We start from the raw sequence: 17,439 nt of genomic DNA, 5'->3' as shown, positions 1-17,439 counted from the left end.
TGAGAACACAAGGGAAGGAACGCCTGGGCAGAGGAAATGGAGCTGGATGGGAAGGAGGGCCAAACAAGAGGGGAGGGGACAGGGAGGAATGAGCAGCTTCATAGCATCGGCCAGGCCATCCCCTGGATCACCCTCCGACAGGCAGGCCGAGTCCGGGTCCCTGATCTATGCAATGATATGAAAAGCTTTCAAGGAGGTGGTCTGCAGCAGACACAGCCTCTGAGGAAACGTGTGTTTAAAGGCTGCTCTCAGCCTGAAGCATTGCCAAGGACAAAGAAATCACTAAGGATTCCCAAATTTAAGAATTGGAATCTCCAGGGAAAGGGCCTGGGAATCCACATTAATAATAAGAACCCCCAGTTGATTCTTATGATCAGGCAAGTTAGGGAAACTGCAGATTAAGACAGTGTTCCTTGAACACCTACCTCAGAAGCCCTTGGGGAATTTATGAGACCACGTGCAAATTCTCACATGCAAATTCCTGACCCCAGAACCAGAGAACCAGAATAGCAAGAGGTCAGGAATTAATAAAAAAAAATTTCTAGGTGATTCTGGTGTGCCCTACAGTGGGAGAGGCATGGAAACAGCAGGATGGCTAAAAGTATGTGCTCTGGAGTCAACACACCCGGTTTGAAGCCTTATTTCCCCATTCAGCAACTGTAGGCCCTTAGTAGGGACATTACCAGGTTACTTACTGTTTCTCTACACCTCAGTTTACCTATCTGTAAAATGGGGATAATAATAATAACATATACGTATTATATAGTATGTGGAAAATATTTGACTAGACCTTAGAATATTAACATCCTGATTCTAACCCATTATAATCTAAAATAGAATCAAATCAAATCCTCTGTCCCTCTTCCCTCTAGATCCCTACTGATTTTCTTGGTACTTCTGCTACATCCTTCAGTATAGTCTGCCTTGTGATAGGGTGACTTCTGTACACATCTGTCTATCCCACTCGACTCTGGACTTCTAGAGGGCAGAGACTGTGTCTTTTTAATATTTTTATTATTTACATTTAAAAAAACTTGTATTTATTTATTTAATTGGCCATGCCATGTGGCATGTGGGATCCCGATTCCCCAACCAGGGATCGAACCTGTACCCCTGTTAACCACTAGACTGCCAGGGAAGTCTCCTTGGCAGTGTCTTTTTTAAATGTTCAAAAACATGCGTCATGTTCTATTAGAGTCAGAAGAGGTCACCTACTCCAGCCTCTCATCTGATAGATGAGGAGACAGGGTGAACAGTTTGCTCAGGTCACATGGCCAGGTGGTTGAGTTTTAGTTGAGCCCCTGCAATGCCACCTACTAGCTATGCCATATGAGCCTCAAACTCATCTTTAAAATAGGCATAATGATGTACACTTGCCTACTTACCAAGCAAGTGACTTACAAGTAAATACTGATGAGGAACTCTTGCAACCTGAGGAGTCTCGTTATTACTCCTACACAGAAGATGCTGGAGTAATTACAGGGCCTGTTATTCACCTGTGAGGTCGACGTAAGGGTGACTCAGTCATGTCTTCCCACAGCGTGGCCTTTGAAGCCTTCATCAGTCAGGCCAGAGCCTACCACTTTCAGCTTTAATCCCCATTTAACCTTTTCCTCCAGCCTCTGATCCATTCCTTCATCTTCTTAGTCATGGCCTAAACTTCCTCCTGACTCCATTCAATTAGACCATGAACCAAGTGATCTGACTCGTCTCCCTGCTCCAATGGATCAAGTGTTGACCACAGTTCCCACCCTCTTAGGTTCTCAGCTGTTTGACAAGAATCTCTGGAAACCAGGAAACTCAGCTATGGAATCCTCCAAGCTCCTCCTTAGGGCTTCTTTTCCTGACAGCCAAGCAATCCCCTGTCCCCTCATGGCCTTACCATCGTGGTTGGCATTTCCTAATGTCCACGGCTCGTCTGAGTCGAAGTGAGTGTCTCCACCAATCCCTGGACCAGGGAAATAGGCATGAGCCAGGAATCCCCCTTCTCCATCAAATGGGGAGCTGTCACCATGGAAACCAGAGGCAAAGAAGATCATGATGTCCGCCTCCTTCCGGTCACTTTTGATCTCGTGGTATGGCACCTCTTCAAAGGTCAGCGGGGTCACCTTCTGCCACACATCGAAAGCCTGGCGAATAGCTTTCCGAGTGTCTAGCTCACCCACCTTTGGGGTGTAGTTGTGAATGCTGGTGAGAGAGGGGAGAAACCACAGGGAGGAACAGACAGGGAATTAGAGACTAGCAGAGCTAAAAGGAACATGAGAAGCTGTGTGGGCCTAGAATTCTGCTGAGCTAGCCCAGGGATTGAGGAAGAGGCTGGTTAGACAAGGCTCTGGGTCCTCACCCTGCCTTTTACTTGGTGCTTTTGTATTTGATCTCTGAAAAAGGTAATGTTGAATTTGTAGAAAAAAATCAAGTTGGTGCACGGCATTTCCTAATTTTTAAGTTTTTCTCCTAATACATAAAATATGTACATTTATAAATGTTATAAAAACTCTTACACTGTAGAGAGTTTAGTGGAACATCCCTTGCTTTGAAAGGGGGTGAGGGAAGGAGAGGGTGGGGCAAATTGAGAGAATAGCATTGATGTACATACACTGCCATAGCTGAAGCCTCTATATAGCAGCGGCAGCTCAGTTCGGGGCTCTGTGTTGACCTAGAAGGGTGTGATGAGGGAGGCTCAAGAGGGAGGGGATACGTGTGTGTGCTCAAGTTGTTTCAGCTGTATCCGACTCTTTGTGACCCTATGGTCTGTAGTCTGCCAGGCTCCTCTGTCCATGGGATTCTCCAAGCAAGAATACTGGAGTGGGTTGCCATGCTTTCTTCTCGACCCGGGGATTGAAACCGTTTCTGTCTATGTCTCCTGCATTGCAGGCGATTCTTTACCCAGTGAGCCACCTGGGAAGCCCAGATATGTATACATACAGCTGATTCACGTTGTTGTACAGCAGAAACTAACACAACATTGTAAAGCAATTATACTGCAATTAAAAATAATTTTTAAGTCTTTGGCCCCAACTACTACTATTTGTCTACCTAGAAGCTAGCACAGGGTGGCATCTGATTGAATCAGTTGTGTAAGATTACTGTATCCATATTGCATGGTTCTCCGTGATGGAGCATCACCACTTCTGGCTGCGCTGTCCCATGAACACCTGGGGCAAGGACTATTCACTCATTCTACAGATAAGGAAACTGAAGCCCAGAGAGGTTGCAGGATATGTTAAGGTCAGAGTTCAGCTAAGAGGCAGTTCTTTCTCTTAATCTACTCTACCTCTTCTGGAGGACTCTAAGAGGTTTCTAACCCAGATTCTTCTTAAGTTTCCTTCTCTTGTCAGATTTCTGAAAAGATTCTGTTCTGGCCTCTACCGCTTGTGAACAGGAGAGCCCTTAGTAAGTTAGTAAGTGGTAGTCACTCAGTCATGTCTGACTCTTTGCAATGCTATGGACTGTAGCCCACCAGGCTCCTCTGTCCATGGAATTCTCCAGGAAAGGGTACTGGAGTGGGTAGCCATCCCCTTCTCCAGGGGATCCTCCTGACCCCAGGATCGAACCTGGGTCTCCTGCAGTGCCGGCAGTTTTTTACTCTCTGAGCCACTAGAGAAGCCCCAGGAGAGCCCTTAGCTCAACTCGGAAGATCTCTGTCTTAGAGCCTACTCCTGAACCAGGGGATCCACCTGAGATGGAATCAGAGACTTGAGAGGTGCCATCCAGGGCCCAGCCAAGCCTGTACTGTGCCTGGCCCTGGATCCACCCCATCTGAATCCAGATGTCTGAATCTCCTGTGATGGGTTCCAGCATCCCTGCCTGTGGTCACTGGTCTGACTTGGAGCCTGCTCCTGCTTTGCCCGTGGTTTCCCCAGAGAGTCAAGGGATAACACTGTTGCAGTCCACCCCCCAGCTCTTTATAGTCCTTAAGAAACAACTGGAACTCTGTGCTGGGAATCTCAGCTGAAGTCCATCAATCAGGCCAAGTGGGAAAGGGATCCAGATGAGAGGGAGTGGGGTTTGGCAAGCGGTGGTAGGGAGGATGAGTTCAGCCATGGTTCTTTAGCCCAGGTGAAAGTTATCAGACAAGTCATACCCCACTTTCCGTAACTGAAAATGCTAGGAATCTAAACAGAACATAATTCATGAGCCTCTAAAGGACCAAACAAACCTGAAGTTGGAGACACAGCAATCACTGGATGCTACAAGAAGGACAAAGTCATAGGCTCTCGGAGCCAGGCCCTGATCACAGACCCACCTACAGTGTGAACTTCAGAAACTCAGGCCGGGAAATGACCGCGTGAGGGTGGAGCCGAAGCCAGGGAGGAGGAGGGGGCGGCGAGGCACCTGTAGGTGATGTGTTTCTGCCTCCATTTCTGTCCCGTCAGGGCATAGCGCTTGTGTCTCCGCCTTTGGCTCAAGTGCGGGTGATCTGGAACACCACACCGGGGTTTCTTCATCCACCTGGGCAGAGAGAGGGCACACATCCACATAGACACTGTGGTCACTGGACACTCTAGGAAGGCACTGCAGCGTCCCTGGTCCCAAGCTGAATGGCAGCGTTTTACATTCAACCTAAACTCTGGGCCCCTAGCTCTGATGGGGTCCCCAACAGGAACACCATCGATTGTTCGTCTGTTCATTCATTCCTAACTGAATACGAAGAAGCACTGCTGCATGATAGACTCGGAGTCAGAAGACACGGGCTTGCTAGTTCCAACTCTGCCACTAATCGCACGAGTCCAGGCCAGTGACTGAATCAATGGGAGCCTCAGTCTCCTCATTGGCAATGCGGGAATTACAGTTCTCCCTGGTCTTAGCTTGTGCGGAGCCTTCAAGGAGGGAGTGCCTGTGGACATACTCTGTATGTGAAATCAGATCACATCACTCTTTGCTTTAAAACTCCCGATCACCTGGAATAAAATCCAAATTCCTCACCTTGGGACTTCCCAGGTGGTCCAGTGGTTAAGACTCCACGCTCCCAGGTTTGGTTCCTGGTCTGGGAACTAGATCCCACATACTACAGAAGTTCACGTGTAGCAAGTAAAGATCCTGCATGCCGCAGTGGAGATTAAAGATCCCGAGTGCCGCGACTAGGACTCAGAGCAGTCAAGTAATTACATATTTTAAAACAATCAAAACAAACTCCTCGCCTTGGCCCACGGCCCCTACATGATCTGTGATCACCCCCTCTACCAGGCACCTGTATCCCCTTCCTCGCATCCACCTGCTCCAGCTCCAGTGGCCTCCCTGCTGTGCCTTGAACATCCTAAGGTCATTCCAGTTCAGGGTGTTTGCATTTGCTGTGTCCTCTGCTTGCCATGCTCTTCCTATAAAGTAAGGGAAGGTTTGTTCCCTTACTTTATGAAGGTCTCCACTCAAACGTCACCCCTTCCAAGAGGGCTTCCCTGCCACCTTATCTAAAATAATAGCCTTCCCCCACTATCCCACCTCTAACTGTTTATTCTGCTTGATTTTGCTTCATGTCCTTTATCACTGCCTGAAATGACATCTTATATTAGCTTGTTGTTTATCGTTTGTCTCTCTTACCTGATTCTAAGGTCCATGAGGGCGGGAACCTTGCCTGTATTCCCAGTGCCATCACAGTGCCTGACTTGGGAGGTGTTCAAGGGTGATGGCTGAATGAATGAATGAGAACTAGCCCAAGGCAAAAAGGCACAGCTTGGAAAACAGTAAATTTTATATCACTCCAGATATTCAAAAAGTGGCTGAACAACCATAGAGCTTAGAGTGTAGTTATCCACAGCACTTAACTATGTTGTACTGTGATTTGAAATCTATTAGTTTATTGCCTCAAATAAATAGTAAATTTTCTGAGGACAGGAATGAGTCATATTCATCATCCTGTCCTTAGAAGCTAGCCTTGTGCTAGGAGCTAAGTAAATCCTGATGATGATTTGTTATCAGTTAAGTTGCACTGGGGAACAGTGAGCCTGGGACTTCTTTGGAGATGTGAACTAGGGGCCCGGGCAGGAGATTTAAAAGATCATGGCTGATTGGAAGGGTCACCCTTGCATCTCATGTCCCTTTGTCGCCCTAATGACCAGCTCATTGAACTAGAGATTGAGATCGCTGCGGGGGGAAAACTGTCTGACCTCATTTCCAGTGGTTGAAAGCAGTTGCCTTTGGCAATAGAGAGGAAAGGAGACAGAGACTATTTTAACCAAATATTAAAAGCCCCTTGAGGGACTTAACCAGGTCCCACTCATTTTGTATCGACCTCACCTAGAATGCCCACACTCAGAAATTAATAATAAAAGACTAAATAGTGACGGTAACAGGCATTGATATAACTGTGTATAATTTTCAGTGTTCATTCTCCTTTTTAAAAAAATTAATTTGAGGGGCTCCCTGGTGGTCCAGTGGCTAAGTCTCTGGGCTCCCAAGGCAGGTGGCCTGGTTTTGTTCCCTGGTTAGGGAACTAGATCCCACATGCTGCAACTGAGAATCTCCCCTCACCCCAACGAAAGATCCTTCGTGTTGCAACCAGGGCCCTCGCAACCAAATAAATATATGTTAAAATAAAATAAAAAAAAAACAAATTTGGTTCTCAAAGCAACTCTGTGAAGTAATCAGAAATGATGGACCCCGATTTTACAGACCAGGGAAGAGACAGAGATAACGCCAGTAACTTGCAAAATAGGACAGAGGGTGAGGCAGGGCTGGGACTCTGTTGAATGAATGAATGAACTATCAACTATGTACCCGAACAAACAAAAGTCGGGGTTTTTCTTTTCTTTTTCCCTCTGCTTAGCACTAGGCTGGGCTAGAGGAGCTATGTTTGTTGAACGAATGAAGCAGTGAATAATGTATGACATTTCCCAAGGCAGACACTCAAAAATAATCCTCTGAGGGGGCTGATCTAGCTTCCTTTCACCGACAGTCCCTAGGAAGAGACCCAGGAGGCACCTTTGCTACAGCAAAGTGGAGCTAGACCTGGAAGAGCCCCGGGGTGGGGCAGGGAGGCAGCAACACCCGAGGTCACAGAACTGGAGCTGAAACGAAGGTCTCCAAGTTCTCCCTGCAAACACGCTCCCCACTCAGGTCTGGGATTAAGTGTGAGCACCTTCTCCCTTCCCTTGCCTCCAAAACAGCGTCCCCAACCCTGCCCTCCTTCCTACAAAGAGGGGGTGCAGAGCAGAGCGGCAAGTGGGAAACGCCAGCCCCCTCCCTCCGCCTCCTCCTCTTGCTGCCACCTGCCACTCCCTGAACCCGGTCCAGCGGGCCTGGGGCTTCTGGAACAGAGCGAAACCCAGGGCCAGGTGGTGCCTCAGCAGAGCCACCAGTGCTGCAGCCACAGGAGGCGCTGCCATGAGGCCTGCGCAAAGGCCTCAAAATAACCTCGGCTTGGAAAGGCCGCAGGCCCACGGCTTCCACTTACTCACAGCATCACAGGAGCCGTCAAGTGTATTGTCTCAGGGGTTTACAACCTCACAGTCAGAGGATCTGAGGCACAGGAAATGCTCGAATGGGACTATGGAATCATAAAACCCCAGACTCACCAAATTTTATTTGAAAGCTTGAGGCTTAGAATAATGGAATCTAGAATCTGAGAGTCAAAATCCAACATTTCCCCTCCATCCTCTCCCCTCTCTCCCCCAACCCCTTCAGTAAATGAGCAAGCTGAGACCCAGAAAGATGATTACCTCAAAGAGTGACTCAGCCAAGGGGTGGATTGATCCTGGATCCACCACTGGCTGGATTTCCTGTTCTCTGCCAGCCGCCTACTTGCCTGCATCCTCCCCAAGCCTTGCTCTCTCCTTCCACCTGAGTTCGGGTACCCCCCACCGCCCTCCCCCGACCCCCCCCCCACCCCCCCCCCTCGTGAGGAAACTCTTTCCAAGCTCTTGACCGTGGCTTCCTGGCAGTAATGGCTTTTCTTTTCCTTTTTATGTCTTTTTAAAAAAAATATTTTTATTTTGTAATGGGGTACAGCCGATTAGCAATGTTGTGGTAGTTTCAGGTGAACAGCGAAGGGACTCAGCCGTACATATACACGTATCCATTCTCCCCCTCAAACTCCCCTCCCATCCAGGCTACCACATTTACACTGAGCAGATTTCCCTCGGCTATGTAGTAGGTCCTCGTTAGTTATCCGTTTTAAACACAGCAGTGTAAACATGTCAGTAACGGCTTTTCTTAAATAACTTTAATAACGTTCATGGCTATTCCTTAGAGACAAAAAAACTCAACTCTCTCCCATCTTAAATACAAATTCATCCCTCTCTAGCCACATCTCTTCCTCCTTTCCTTCACTTTCAGCATTTTTTTTGTTTGAGGGGGTGGGCAGGCTTATGGGATCTCAGTTTCCCGACCAGGGATTGAACCCAGGCCATGGCAGTGAAAGCCTGGAATCCTAACCACTGGATCAACAGGAAACTCCCATTGCTCAGCTTCTTGAAAGTTGCTCCTATGTTTGCCATCGCCGCTCCTCACCTCTCCTTCTCTGTATCACATGACTTTGCTGCCATCATGCCACGGAGGTTTCAACGCCCTCTCTGTTACTAAACTCAGCAGACATCTTTCAGCCTCCTGTTTGACCACTGCGGCAGCTGACCCTGCTGACCATCCCCCCTGCCCCTCACAATGACCATGGCATCCCTGCCGGGCTTCGTCCCCTTCTCAAGTGGCTCCTTCTCCTGGGGGCTCCACCCTCGTCACTCTTCTCTCCCTCCTCTTTATCTTCTCCCTGAGTATAACACCATCTGTGTGGTTTGGCCTACTTGTCATTGCCTCCTAAGTATCTCCCTGAGATTCGGTGTTTCCTTCTGCGTTCTAGACCAGCAGAGCTAGCTGATGGTGTTTTTCACTAAATGGGGAGCACAGGGATGAAAGGACCAAGCCCACTGCCCAGCTCATGCAGACATTCAGCAAATGTTTAATAAATGGGAAAAGTGGAACAAGACTTGCCATCATTACTCTAGAATTTCCTGTATCTAGTGAGATGCCTACATCTCAGGGATGCCAGAAGGGTGACTCACAGACCCACAAGTTATTAGAATCAGAGGAGATTTAAGGCCACCTATAACCAAACCCTTTACTGTGCTGATAAGGAAACTGAGGCCCAGAAAGGTCAAGAGTCTTGTCCAAGGTCACACAGCCAGTTTGCGGCAGAACACACCCCCAGCTCACGTACGAGAGGGCACCTTGGGCTACTCCCTCCCAGCTGACACTCAGGAGTGGAAGATGGGAAGGCAGAATGGGTAGGGTATACAGATGAGGCCACGACAAGTGTGAACCCAAATGTAACTCTGGAAAGTTCAAAGGCACAATGTCCTGTGCAAATCTTACTCGATTGTTGTCTGATCCAACACACCGGTGACAGGGATCCCGTAAAACTGCTGCATTGTGGCGACTGCTGACTGTAAGGCCTTCCCTGAGTGCAACGCAGATGACTGTGAGTCATAGGGCAGGAGATAGCCGTAGGACTTTAACCAGTTCTGAAAGACATGCAAAAGAAAAGAACGCATCATTTGGGGAAGGCTCATTTGCCCTTGAAACTAGGGACCATTTTACCCAAGGGACTGAAGGACTCATGTTCTGATTTCTGTCTCCTTCACTCCCTCCTGCAGACGCTGTCAAGTGAGGCTCCAAAAAGCACAGCTCTTGTTGGCTTACTCTTCTGCTGTCAAGCTTCCGCTGAATTTCTATTGGCTATGGAATAAAGACTAAAATGCCTCGAGCCTTTCCAGCACCCCATCTCTTCCCCATGTACTCAGTGGTTTCCACTGGCGCATGACTAGACATGCAAGAGGACCAGAGCAGTCCCTTCTCTGAAGCAGAGTGACTTGATGAACACTGTGCCCCCCAGACACCCGCTGTATCTAGAGACAGAGTCTGCCGTAGGAACCTTGTGTAGAATTATCTGTAGATAATAGATTATCTGTAAATAATGAGATTATCTAAGTCTTCATTGCTAATCCCTCCAAAGAAGTAAGCTATAATTAATAAATAGAAACAAAATAAACCAGTGTATTAATTTAAATATAACTACATAAATATGAGCATAGAAAAAAGTCTAGAAGGGCACACATAAAAAATAATGATATAGCTATGTAAGAGAATTCTTTGCTTTTAGGGAATATACACTGAAGTGTTTCAGCTTACATAAGGATGCAATGCGTGAAGTCAGCAACATTTTCTTTAACAGATTCAGGGGAAAAATTAGAGAAAGAGAGAGGGAGGAGCGAGAGGGGAAAAAAATGTGGTAGAATGTTAAGAGATGAATCTGGGTGAAAGGTGTTTAGGAATTTTTTGTCCCATTCTTGAAAACTTTTTTGAAAGCCTGAAATAATGTCAAAAAATTTTTTTTAATAAAAAAGGAATGAACGTGATTAGCCTTTGTGATAATATCATGGGGGACTTCTTTTTTCTGTGCTTATCTAAGTGTTAGGCATGGAGTAATTAAGTAAAAAAGGAGATAAACTTTAAAAGGGCAAGAGAATCTGAAAGTAGCTTGGATGAAGAAATTCAGACAATGAATCTGAAGGTCAGAAAAGTAAAGAGTATTTTCATTGACCAGCTAGAAATCAGAAGCCTGGGAAATATCTGTGGCATTAATTGGAAAATGAAGAAAACATCCATGTGTCTATGGAACCCACAAGCATGTCCTGTAGAGAGTAGACGTACACGCTGGTCTCTAAGTCACATGGAAACTGCCGCCCATCCTCAGAAGATTATCTTGAACACCGAGTGAGCAAATGAAGAAAAAAGACCTTAGGAAACTGTATTAATGCTCTTCCCATCTACGGTTTTGTTTCTTTTAGAAAAATATTATTTCCTTATTTGGCTGCACCAGTTCTTAGCTGTGGCACACGGGATCTTCCATCTTCATTGTGGCTTATGGAATCTTTCTTTTTTTTTTTAGTTGCCGCATGTGAACTCTAAGTTGCAACATGTGGGATCTATTCTTTGATCAGGAGATCAGGAATTGAACCTGGGCCCCCTGCATTCCTCACTGCATTGGGAGTGCTGAGTCTTAGCCACTGCACCACCAGGGAAGTCTTCATAATTTTGTTTCTTTGTTTCTATATGAACATCTTATTGTGGCTGTGTCTGTTATGACAAGTCAAATCAAACCATTTTGGGAAGGAGGCAGACCAGAAACTATAAATAAGTTATTATTTATTTCACCAAGGAGGCTGTCACATTTTTACTGCCTTGTGATGAAATCCATCTGACTGATTAAGAACAAAATAGTCAGAATAATAAAGTCTTAAAACATCCCCAAGAGAGCGACAACCTTACTCTTTCATCAGAAATCTGCAACCTGTTTTTCATTCTAAATTTTGGCACAGGGTTTCAATACTTCTTGTGCTTCCCCCAGTGCTGAATCTCTGTCATGCCTTTGTACGTTTTCCCCCTGTATGCCTGGCAAAAATCTTTCATTATTTTAAGGTTAAGCCTATAAATTACTCCCTCTGGAAGACTTACCTCACTCCCTAGCCAGGCACTTTCCTCCTCTTCTGTGTTCCCTAAATCCCCTGTTATAGACAGTATAGTTCTTGTAATATTGCTGCTGCTAGGTCACTTCAGTTTTGTCCAACTCTGTGTGACCCCATGGACTGTCCATGGAATTCTCCAGGCCAGAATACTGGAGTGGGTATCCATTCCCTTCTCCAGGGGATCTTCTCAATCCAGGGATCAAACCCAGGTCTCCTACATTGCAGGCAGATTCTTTACCAGCCACAAGGGAAGCCCAAGAATACTGGAGTGGGTAGCCTATCCCTTCTCCAGGGGATCCTCCCAACCCAGGAATTGAACTGGGGTCTCCTGCATTGCAGGCAGATTCTTTACCAACTGAGAGGGAAGCCCTCTTGTAACATTGGGCTCCAATCATTACTGTATTTATCAGACTCTGAACTCCTCCAGGGAAGGGTCCATGTTTTACTCATCTCTATATCTGGTGCCCAGGGATCCCCTGACACAGTAGTTGATCATTGTGTCCATTCAATGAACATTATTGGGCATGGGCTACCTAGTAGGCACCGTGCATGGCTCTGGAAATGCAAAGATGAATAAGGAACTCACCGACCAACAAATAAACCCATCATGAAAATACAGCACTAAAAATCAGATGTGTAGAGAGTTCCATAGAAGAACAAAGTAGGGGGCATGTTATCCACACGGAGGGGTGGGGATGGGGAGCAAGGGGAACTCAGGAGAGGCTTCCAGGTGGTGGCGGTATCTCAATCTTTTTAAAATTAACTAATTTTTGGCTGTGCTGGGACTTTGTTGCTGTGCATGGGCTTTCTCTGGCTGCAGCGAGCTGGAGCTACTCTCTAGTTGTGGTGTGAGGGCTTATTGCAGTGGCTTCTCTTGTTGCAGAGCATGGGCGCTAGGGCACGTGGGCCTCAGTAGTTGTGACACATGGACTTAGTCAGTCCAAGGCATGTGGAATCTTCCTGGACCAGGGATTGAACCTATGTCCCCTACATTGACAGGTGAATTCTTAACCACTGGACCACCAGGGAAGTCCTGAGCTAGGTCTTGAAGGATATGTGCAATTATATGGAAGTGCTGGAGAGCATGGCACATTCTGAGCAGTATTTAAAATGGTGGGAACTTGGGAAAAAGGAGTATGGTGATGAATGGAGAGGATTGGAAAGGAGGGGAGTGGAGAGAGATGATACACTATTAATTATCTGTTCACAAAGTGGACAAATCACAGAGAATCACTTGTGACTTGACTGTGGTCTCGGATTAGCCAAAAAGCTCAAAACATCTGGAAATGGACATGACAGGGCAACTGACAAGTTACCTGTCCATTCATCAAGCTCCAATTTCTATTCCCAGGTAAGTTACATCATCAAAGTATTAAATCCCTGTACTCTATTCCTCAGCCCCTTCCAGCCAGAATGCCACATTATGTTCTTTACAGAAACTTCACTGAAGAATTGTTGGATTGAATAAACAGGGCACTATCATGGGAAAGAGGCACAAAATTTTGAGGTTGAATCCCAGTTCATCACTTGCCAGCTGTGTGACTTTGGGCAAATTGAGCATCAGTTTATTTGTGGGCTTCCCTGATGACTCAGATGGTAAAGAATCTGCCTGCAATGCAGGAGACCTGGGTTCGATCCCTGAGTCAGAAAGATCCCCTGGAGAAGGGCATGGGTACCCACTCCAGCCTTCTTTCCTGGAAAATTCCTGGAGGAGCCTGGAGGGCTACAGTCCGTGGGGTCACAAAGAGTTGGACACGACTGAACAACGAACACTTTCCTTATCTGTAAAATGTAAACAATGACCCTCCTCTACAAGATTGCTGTTAAGCTGAAATGATTGAATGTACCTGACATAATCACTCAAAAGTGACTCGTTTATTATCCCCTTGGACGGTGTTTCTGTTACCTTTCATAAAATCAAGGTGGAAAAGACGGTCTTTGACTCCCTCTCTGCCTTTTAAAATCTGGTTATCCTGCCCTCCCCCTGGACCGACAGCCGCCTTGAGGCTGCTATGGGGGGCAGCGTGTCCACTGGCTCTCGGTGAGCTGTGGGGCTGACCACCTCTTACACAGCACTGAGAACAGTGTGTGCAGAGAAATGACAGCTGACTGGAATCGTCCTCTTCGCCCTGTCACTCAGCTTTACTGAGACCAAACACAATCCCTCTCTATCAAGCTTTACCTTGAGGAATATGGCGTCTCTACTGGAGACTCTGTGTGCTTTCTGGTTTCAGCAAATGCATATTAGGTAACCCAGTGGTTCTCCTTTTTGGCCTTTCTGCTGGGAATCTTTTGGTCAAATTTATCACGTTTAAGTGTGGAACACGGTGATGCTTGCAATTAGCTGTTACTTTTTTCATTTTTCTGACCACTAAGTTGTGTTTTATCCTTAAAGATCTTACTTAAAAAGATTATTTCACTCTGTAAACTGCCTCAAACCCTTCCCAAAAGAGGTGTGGTACCAGTCTAAAATCCAATTCCTTCTTATTTGTGGACTCCATTAGTTAATTCTCTTAAAATCCAATTAGGATGAATTACAGTATCTGGGAAATAGCTAGAGAACTGTTTTAAAAAAAAAACACTAAGGGGAAGGTTTTTTTCAAAAAAATTATTAATTTTTGGCTGTGTTGGGTCTTAGTTGTGACACTCAAGATCTTCCTTGGAGAACGTGGGCTCTGTGGTTTCCCACACGCAGACTTAGTTGCCTCACAACATGTGGGATCTTAGTTCTCTGATCGGGATTTAACCTGTGTCCCATGCATTGGAGGGAGGATTCTTAACCACTCTGGATCACTGGGGAAGTCTCGGCTGGGGAACTTTGGACAGATGCTTCCAACAAACTGGTCAACAGGGTATATTTTGTAGCATCTGCCTTCAAGCTAGTATGGAATTTGATGATTTTCTCCCCTCCTGTCCTCATTACTATGATATTGTAGGAGACAGGGAACAGAGAATTTTTGGCATAAACTCTCTTCTAAAATTTGGGGGGATTGAAAGGAGCTCCTAATTGGTAAAGGGCAACCAGGTTTGCCCAGCTCCTCTTTTGGATATTCAAGCGAAGTGTTAGTGTTCGTCTCTCAGCTGTGTCTGACTCTTTGCGACGCCATGGACTATAGCCCGCCAGGCTCCTCTATTCCTGGGATTCTCCAGGCAAGAACACTGGAATGGGTAGCTATTCCCTTCTCCAGGGGATCTTCTGGACTCAAGGATTGAACCCAGGTCTCCCGCATTGCAGGCAGATTCTTTACCATCTGAACCACCAGGGAATTCAAGCAAGGAGCATCTCAAAGCCAACCAGGAGCTATTATGAAGGTCACAGAGTCTAGCTCAGCAGGGTCAGGAGTTAGGATCTAAGTTCTCAGACCTTGGCCAATGTCTAGGTCATGGACAAATGCTGGAATGGATCTGCCTTCACTGGGTTCTGCTTCCTTCCCAGGTTCACTGGGGACAATTCTCAGGCTCAGGGGCGGACCCCTAAGAGCAGAAATGGGAGCAGAAGGGGCTGGCCAAATGACAGCTCTAAGTCAGGGTCGTTGAGACTGGACCTGGTGTGTGTGTGTGGGGTGGGGGTGGGGGGAGAGTGTGTGTATTACAAGGTGGGAGGCTGAAGACTATGCACTAGGGGCGAGACAACTTCCGCTGTTTAACCCTGTCTCTACTATTCACCTGCTCTGTGACACAGACAGTCCTCTGACTTCTCTGAGCAGAAGTTCCTAATGTCGAAGCAAGTCTTCTACACTGCAGTCACCCCCAATCCAGAACACTCTCTCCCCATTCACACTTCCAGGCTATTCCTGCTGCCAACAGAACCCATTCTCTTTAGGCATGCTAGCAAACGCATCCTTCAAAGTCCAGCTGAAATGTCACCTTCTTTGGAAAACCTTCCTAGGCTCTCCCTGGCAGAGCTAGTGGGCAACCCCCTTCCCTTCTGCAGTGCTTAATTCTCTGCTGCTCTAAACACAACTTGCACAGTGTATCACACCTGTTGGTTGATATGTTTTCCCCACTAGATTGGTTCCCAAGGAGCAGAGACTGTGGTATTTACTTTTATATCTGCTACAGTACTTAGCACAGTGCCTGACATAATAATTAATCAGAATGAGTGAATGAATGAACGAATTAACAGTTGGTCCGGGAGGTACTGTGTGTGTACTCACGAAGGGATTTCATCTAGGGAGGTTTAATACACATGAAAGCACTAAGCACAATCCATGGTATCGATTCTGCTCTGAAAAAACTATTTGCTGAAATTCCTTCTTTTGTGGTTTGACTTTGCTTGATGAGGCAACAGGCTCCATGGCCCCAATCAAAACAAGATAAAATTCGCTAAAGGAAAGAAGCCCCATTCAGTGTTAAACAGAATGACCTAACTTTCATCTTTTTACACCTGGATCCATTAATCCACCACCAGCCACGTCAGAATTCTAAACTTTACAGCTCAGTTAACTAACTCTAAGACGACGTCTGTCACCCTTTAAGTGCTGAAAGAGGTGTCAACCCACAGGAAAGTGAGAAAGATCTCAGAGTGCGAGCAGAGACCAAAATAGCTGGGCTGAGCCCAGTGATCACAGGCAACACCGTGTGATTGGTCCGCTGGCCAGAAGGCGGGATTTTGGTTCCGGCGAAGCCTAAGCTGAGAAGCAGAAGCTGAGACGTCGAGCGGCAGTGGCAGGCAAAGGAGAGAGTGGAGAATAACAAGGAGAAAAAAAAGTGGCCTGGAGTGGGAAGGGAGCGGCAGACAGCAGAGGCGGTGGTGAGATCAGAAGTGTCAAAGGAGGCGGCCAGAAGCAGATCAACTGGTGTGCTGCCGTTTGCTCTTGGCAAACAGAGATGGCCATTGGGGAGGAGAGAGATGGATGGGCCAAGACAGGATGTCCCCTGGGGGTGTTCAGGAGCCTCACACCTGGTTGGGCAAACCAGATTGTACAGGCCTGGAGCCGGGGAATGATTAAGATCAGGTGTTTGGTCAGGAACACACAGGGTGAGAAAGTAATATCAAAAAGGTCAGAGGCAAAGTCTACAAAGAAGGGACAGGCAGGAAGGTATTAAAATTGGAAGCATGGACTGGAATGAGAAACAATCAAAGATCCTGATCAAAGAGCTGGGGCAGCTGAGGTCATAATCTAGGGTGAGATGAAAGGAACAGGAAGAAGGGATTGACCTCAACATGGACGGGAGGTCCAAGTCCAGTTCTAGCCGTTGTAGATGCAGTGAGTGCATGCTAAGTTCCTTTTGTGTCTGACTCTTTTCCATGGGATTCTCCAGGCAAGAATGCTGGAGTGGGTTGCCAGGCCCTCCTCTAGCGGATCTTCCCGACCCAGGGATCAAACTGGGGTCTCCTGTGTCTCCTGCATCGGCAGGTGGATTCTTCACTGTTGAGGCGCTGGGGAAGCCCTGTAGATGCACAGACAGTGACAAGCTAGAGCATGGCTGAGGACGAGTGGTCAGGAAAGTGAGGCAGCCATTCACAGGAAGTGTAGCCCACGAGGAAAGATGAGGGATGTTTAGGCTGGAGAAGGGAGGGCTGCAGGGGATAGGACTGTCTTTAAAAAGCCAAATGGCTATGGATGAAGGAGATTTATTCTCGTTGGCACAGAGGGCCAAGCTAAGATCAGCACAGGAGATCACAGGACATAGATCCAGACTCACGAAAATAAACTGCTTTTTAATAGAGATGTTCTATTGAGTTGGCCAAAAAGTTCATTTGGGTTTTTCTGTAACGTCTTATGGAATTATAAATTGTACTATAATTATAGTAACCACAATAACGTTGTTGTTTTAGTTGCTAAGTTGTGTCTGACTCTTTTGTGACCCGCCATGGACTGTAGCCCACTAGGCTCCTTTGTCCATGAGATTTCCCAGGCAAGAATACTGGAGTGGGTTGCCATTTCCTTCTCCAGGGGATCGTCCAGACTCAGGGATCGAACCTGAGTCTCCTGCATTGGCAGGCAGATTCTTTACCCCTGAGCCACCAGGGAAGGCCCCA

The 17,439-nt window shown here is 46.8% G+C and overlaps 1 protein-coding gene across 1 annotated transcript in view; it reads right to left on the bottom strand.

Annotated features, from left to right (window-relative positions):
- The window catches only part of MMP24 (matrix metallopeptidase 24), a 29,744-nt gene extending 19,407 nt beyond the window's left edge, over positions 1 to 10,337 (bottom strand). The window contains exons 1-3 of the mRNA XM_069548410.1: positions 9,301 to 10,337; positions 4,336 to 4,452; positions 1,883 to 2,187 (exon numbers count right to left, since the gene is read on the bottom strand). Of these exons, the coding sequence (XP_069404511.1) occupies positions 1,883 to 2,187; positions 4,336 to 4,452; positions 9,301 to 9,497 (619 nt within the window). The 5' untranslated portion in view covers positions 9,498 to 10,337. The remainder of the gene's footprint in view (positions 1 to 1,882; positions 2,188 to 4,335; positions 4,453 to 9,300) is intronic.
- Positions 10,338 to 17,439: the final 7,102 nt, after the last annotated feature.

The sequence above is a fragment of the Ovis canadensis genome, chromosome 13 (genome assembly GCF_042477335.2).
Source record: "Ovis canadensis isolate MfBH-ARS-UI-01 breed Bighorn chromosome 13, ARS-UI_OviCan_v2, whole genome shotgun sequence".
NCBI classification, from domain to species: Eukaryota; Metazoa; Chordata; class Mammalia; order Artiodactyla; family Bovidae; genus Ovis; species Ovis canadensis.
Note: the sequence above shows the minus strand (reverse complement) of the source record. Positions and strands in the feature narration are given on the sequence as shown.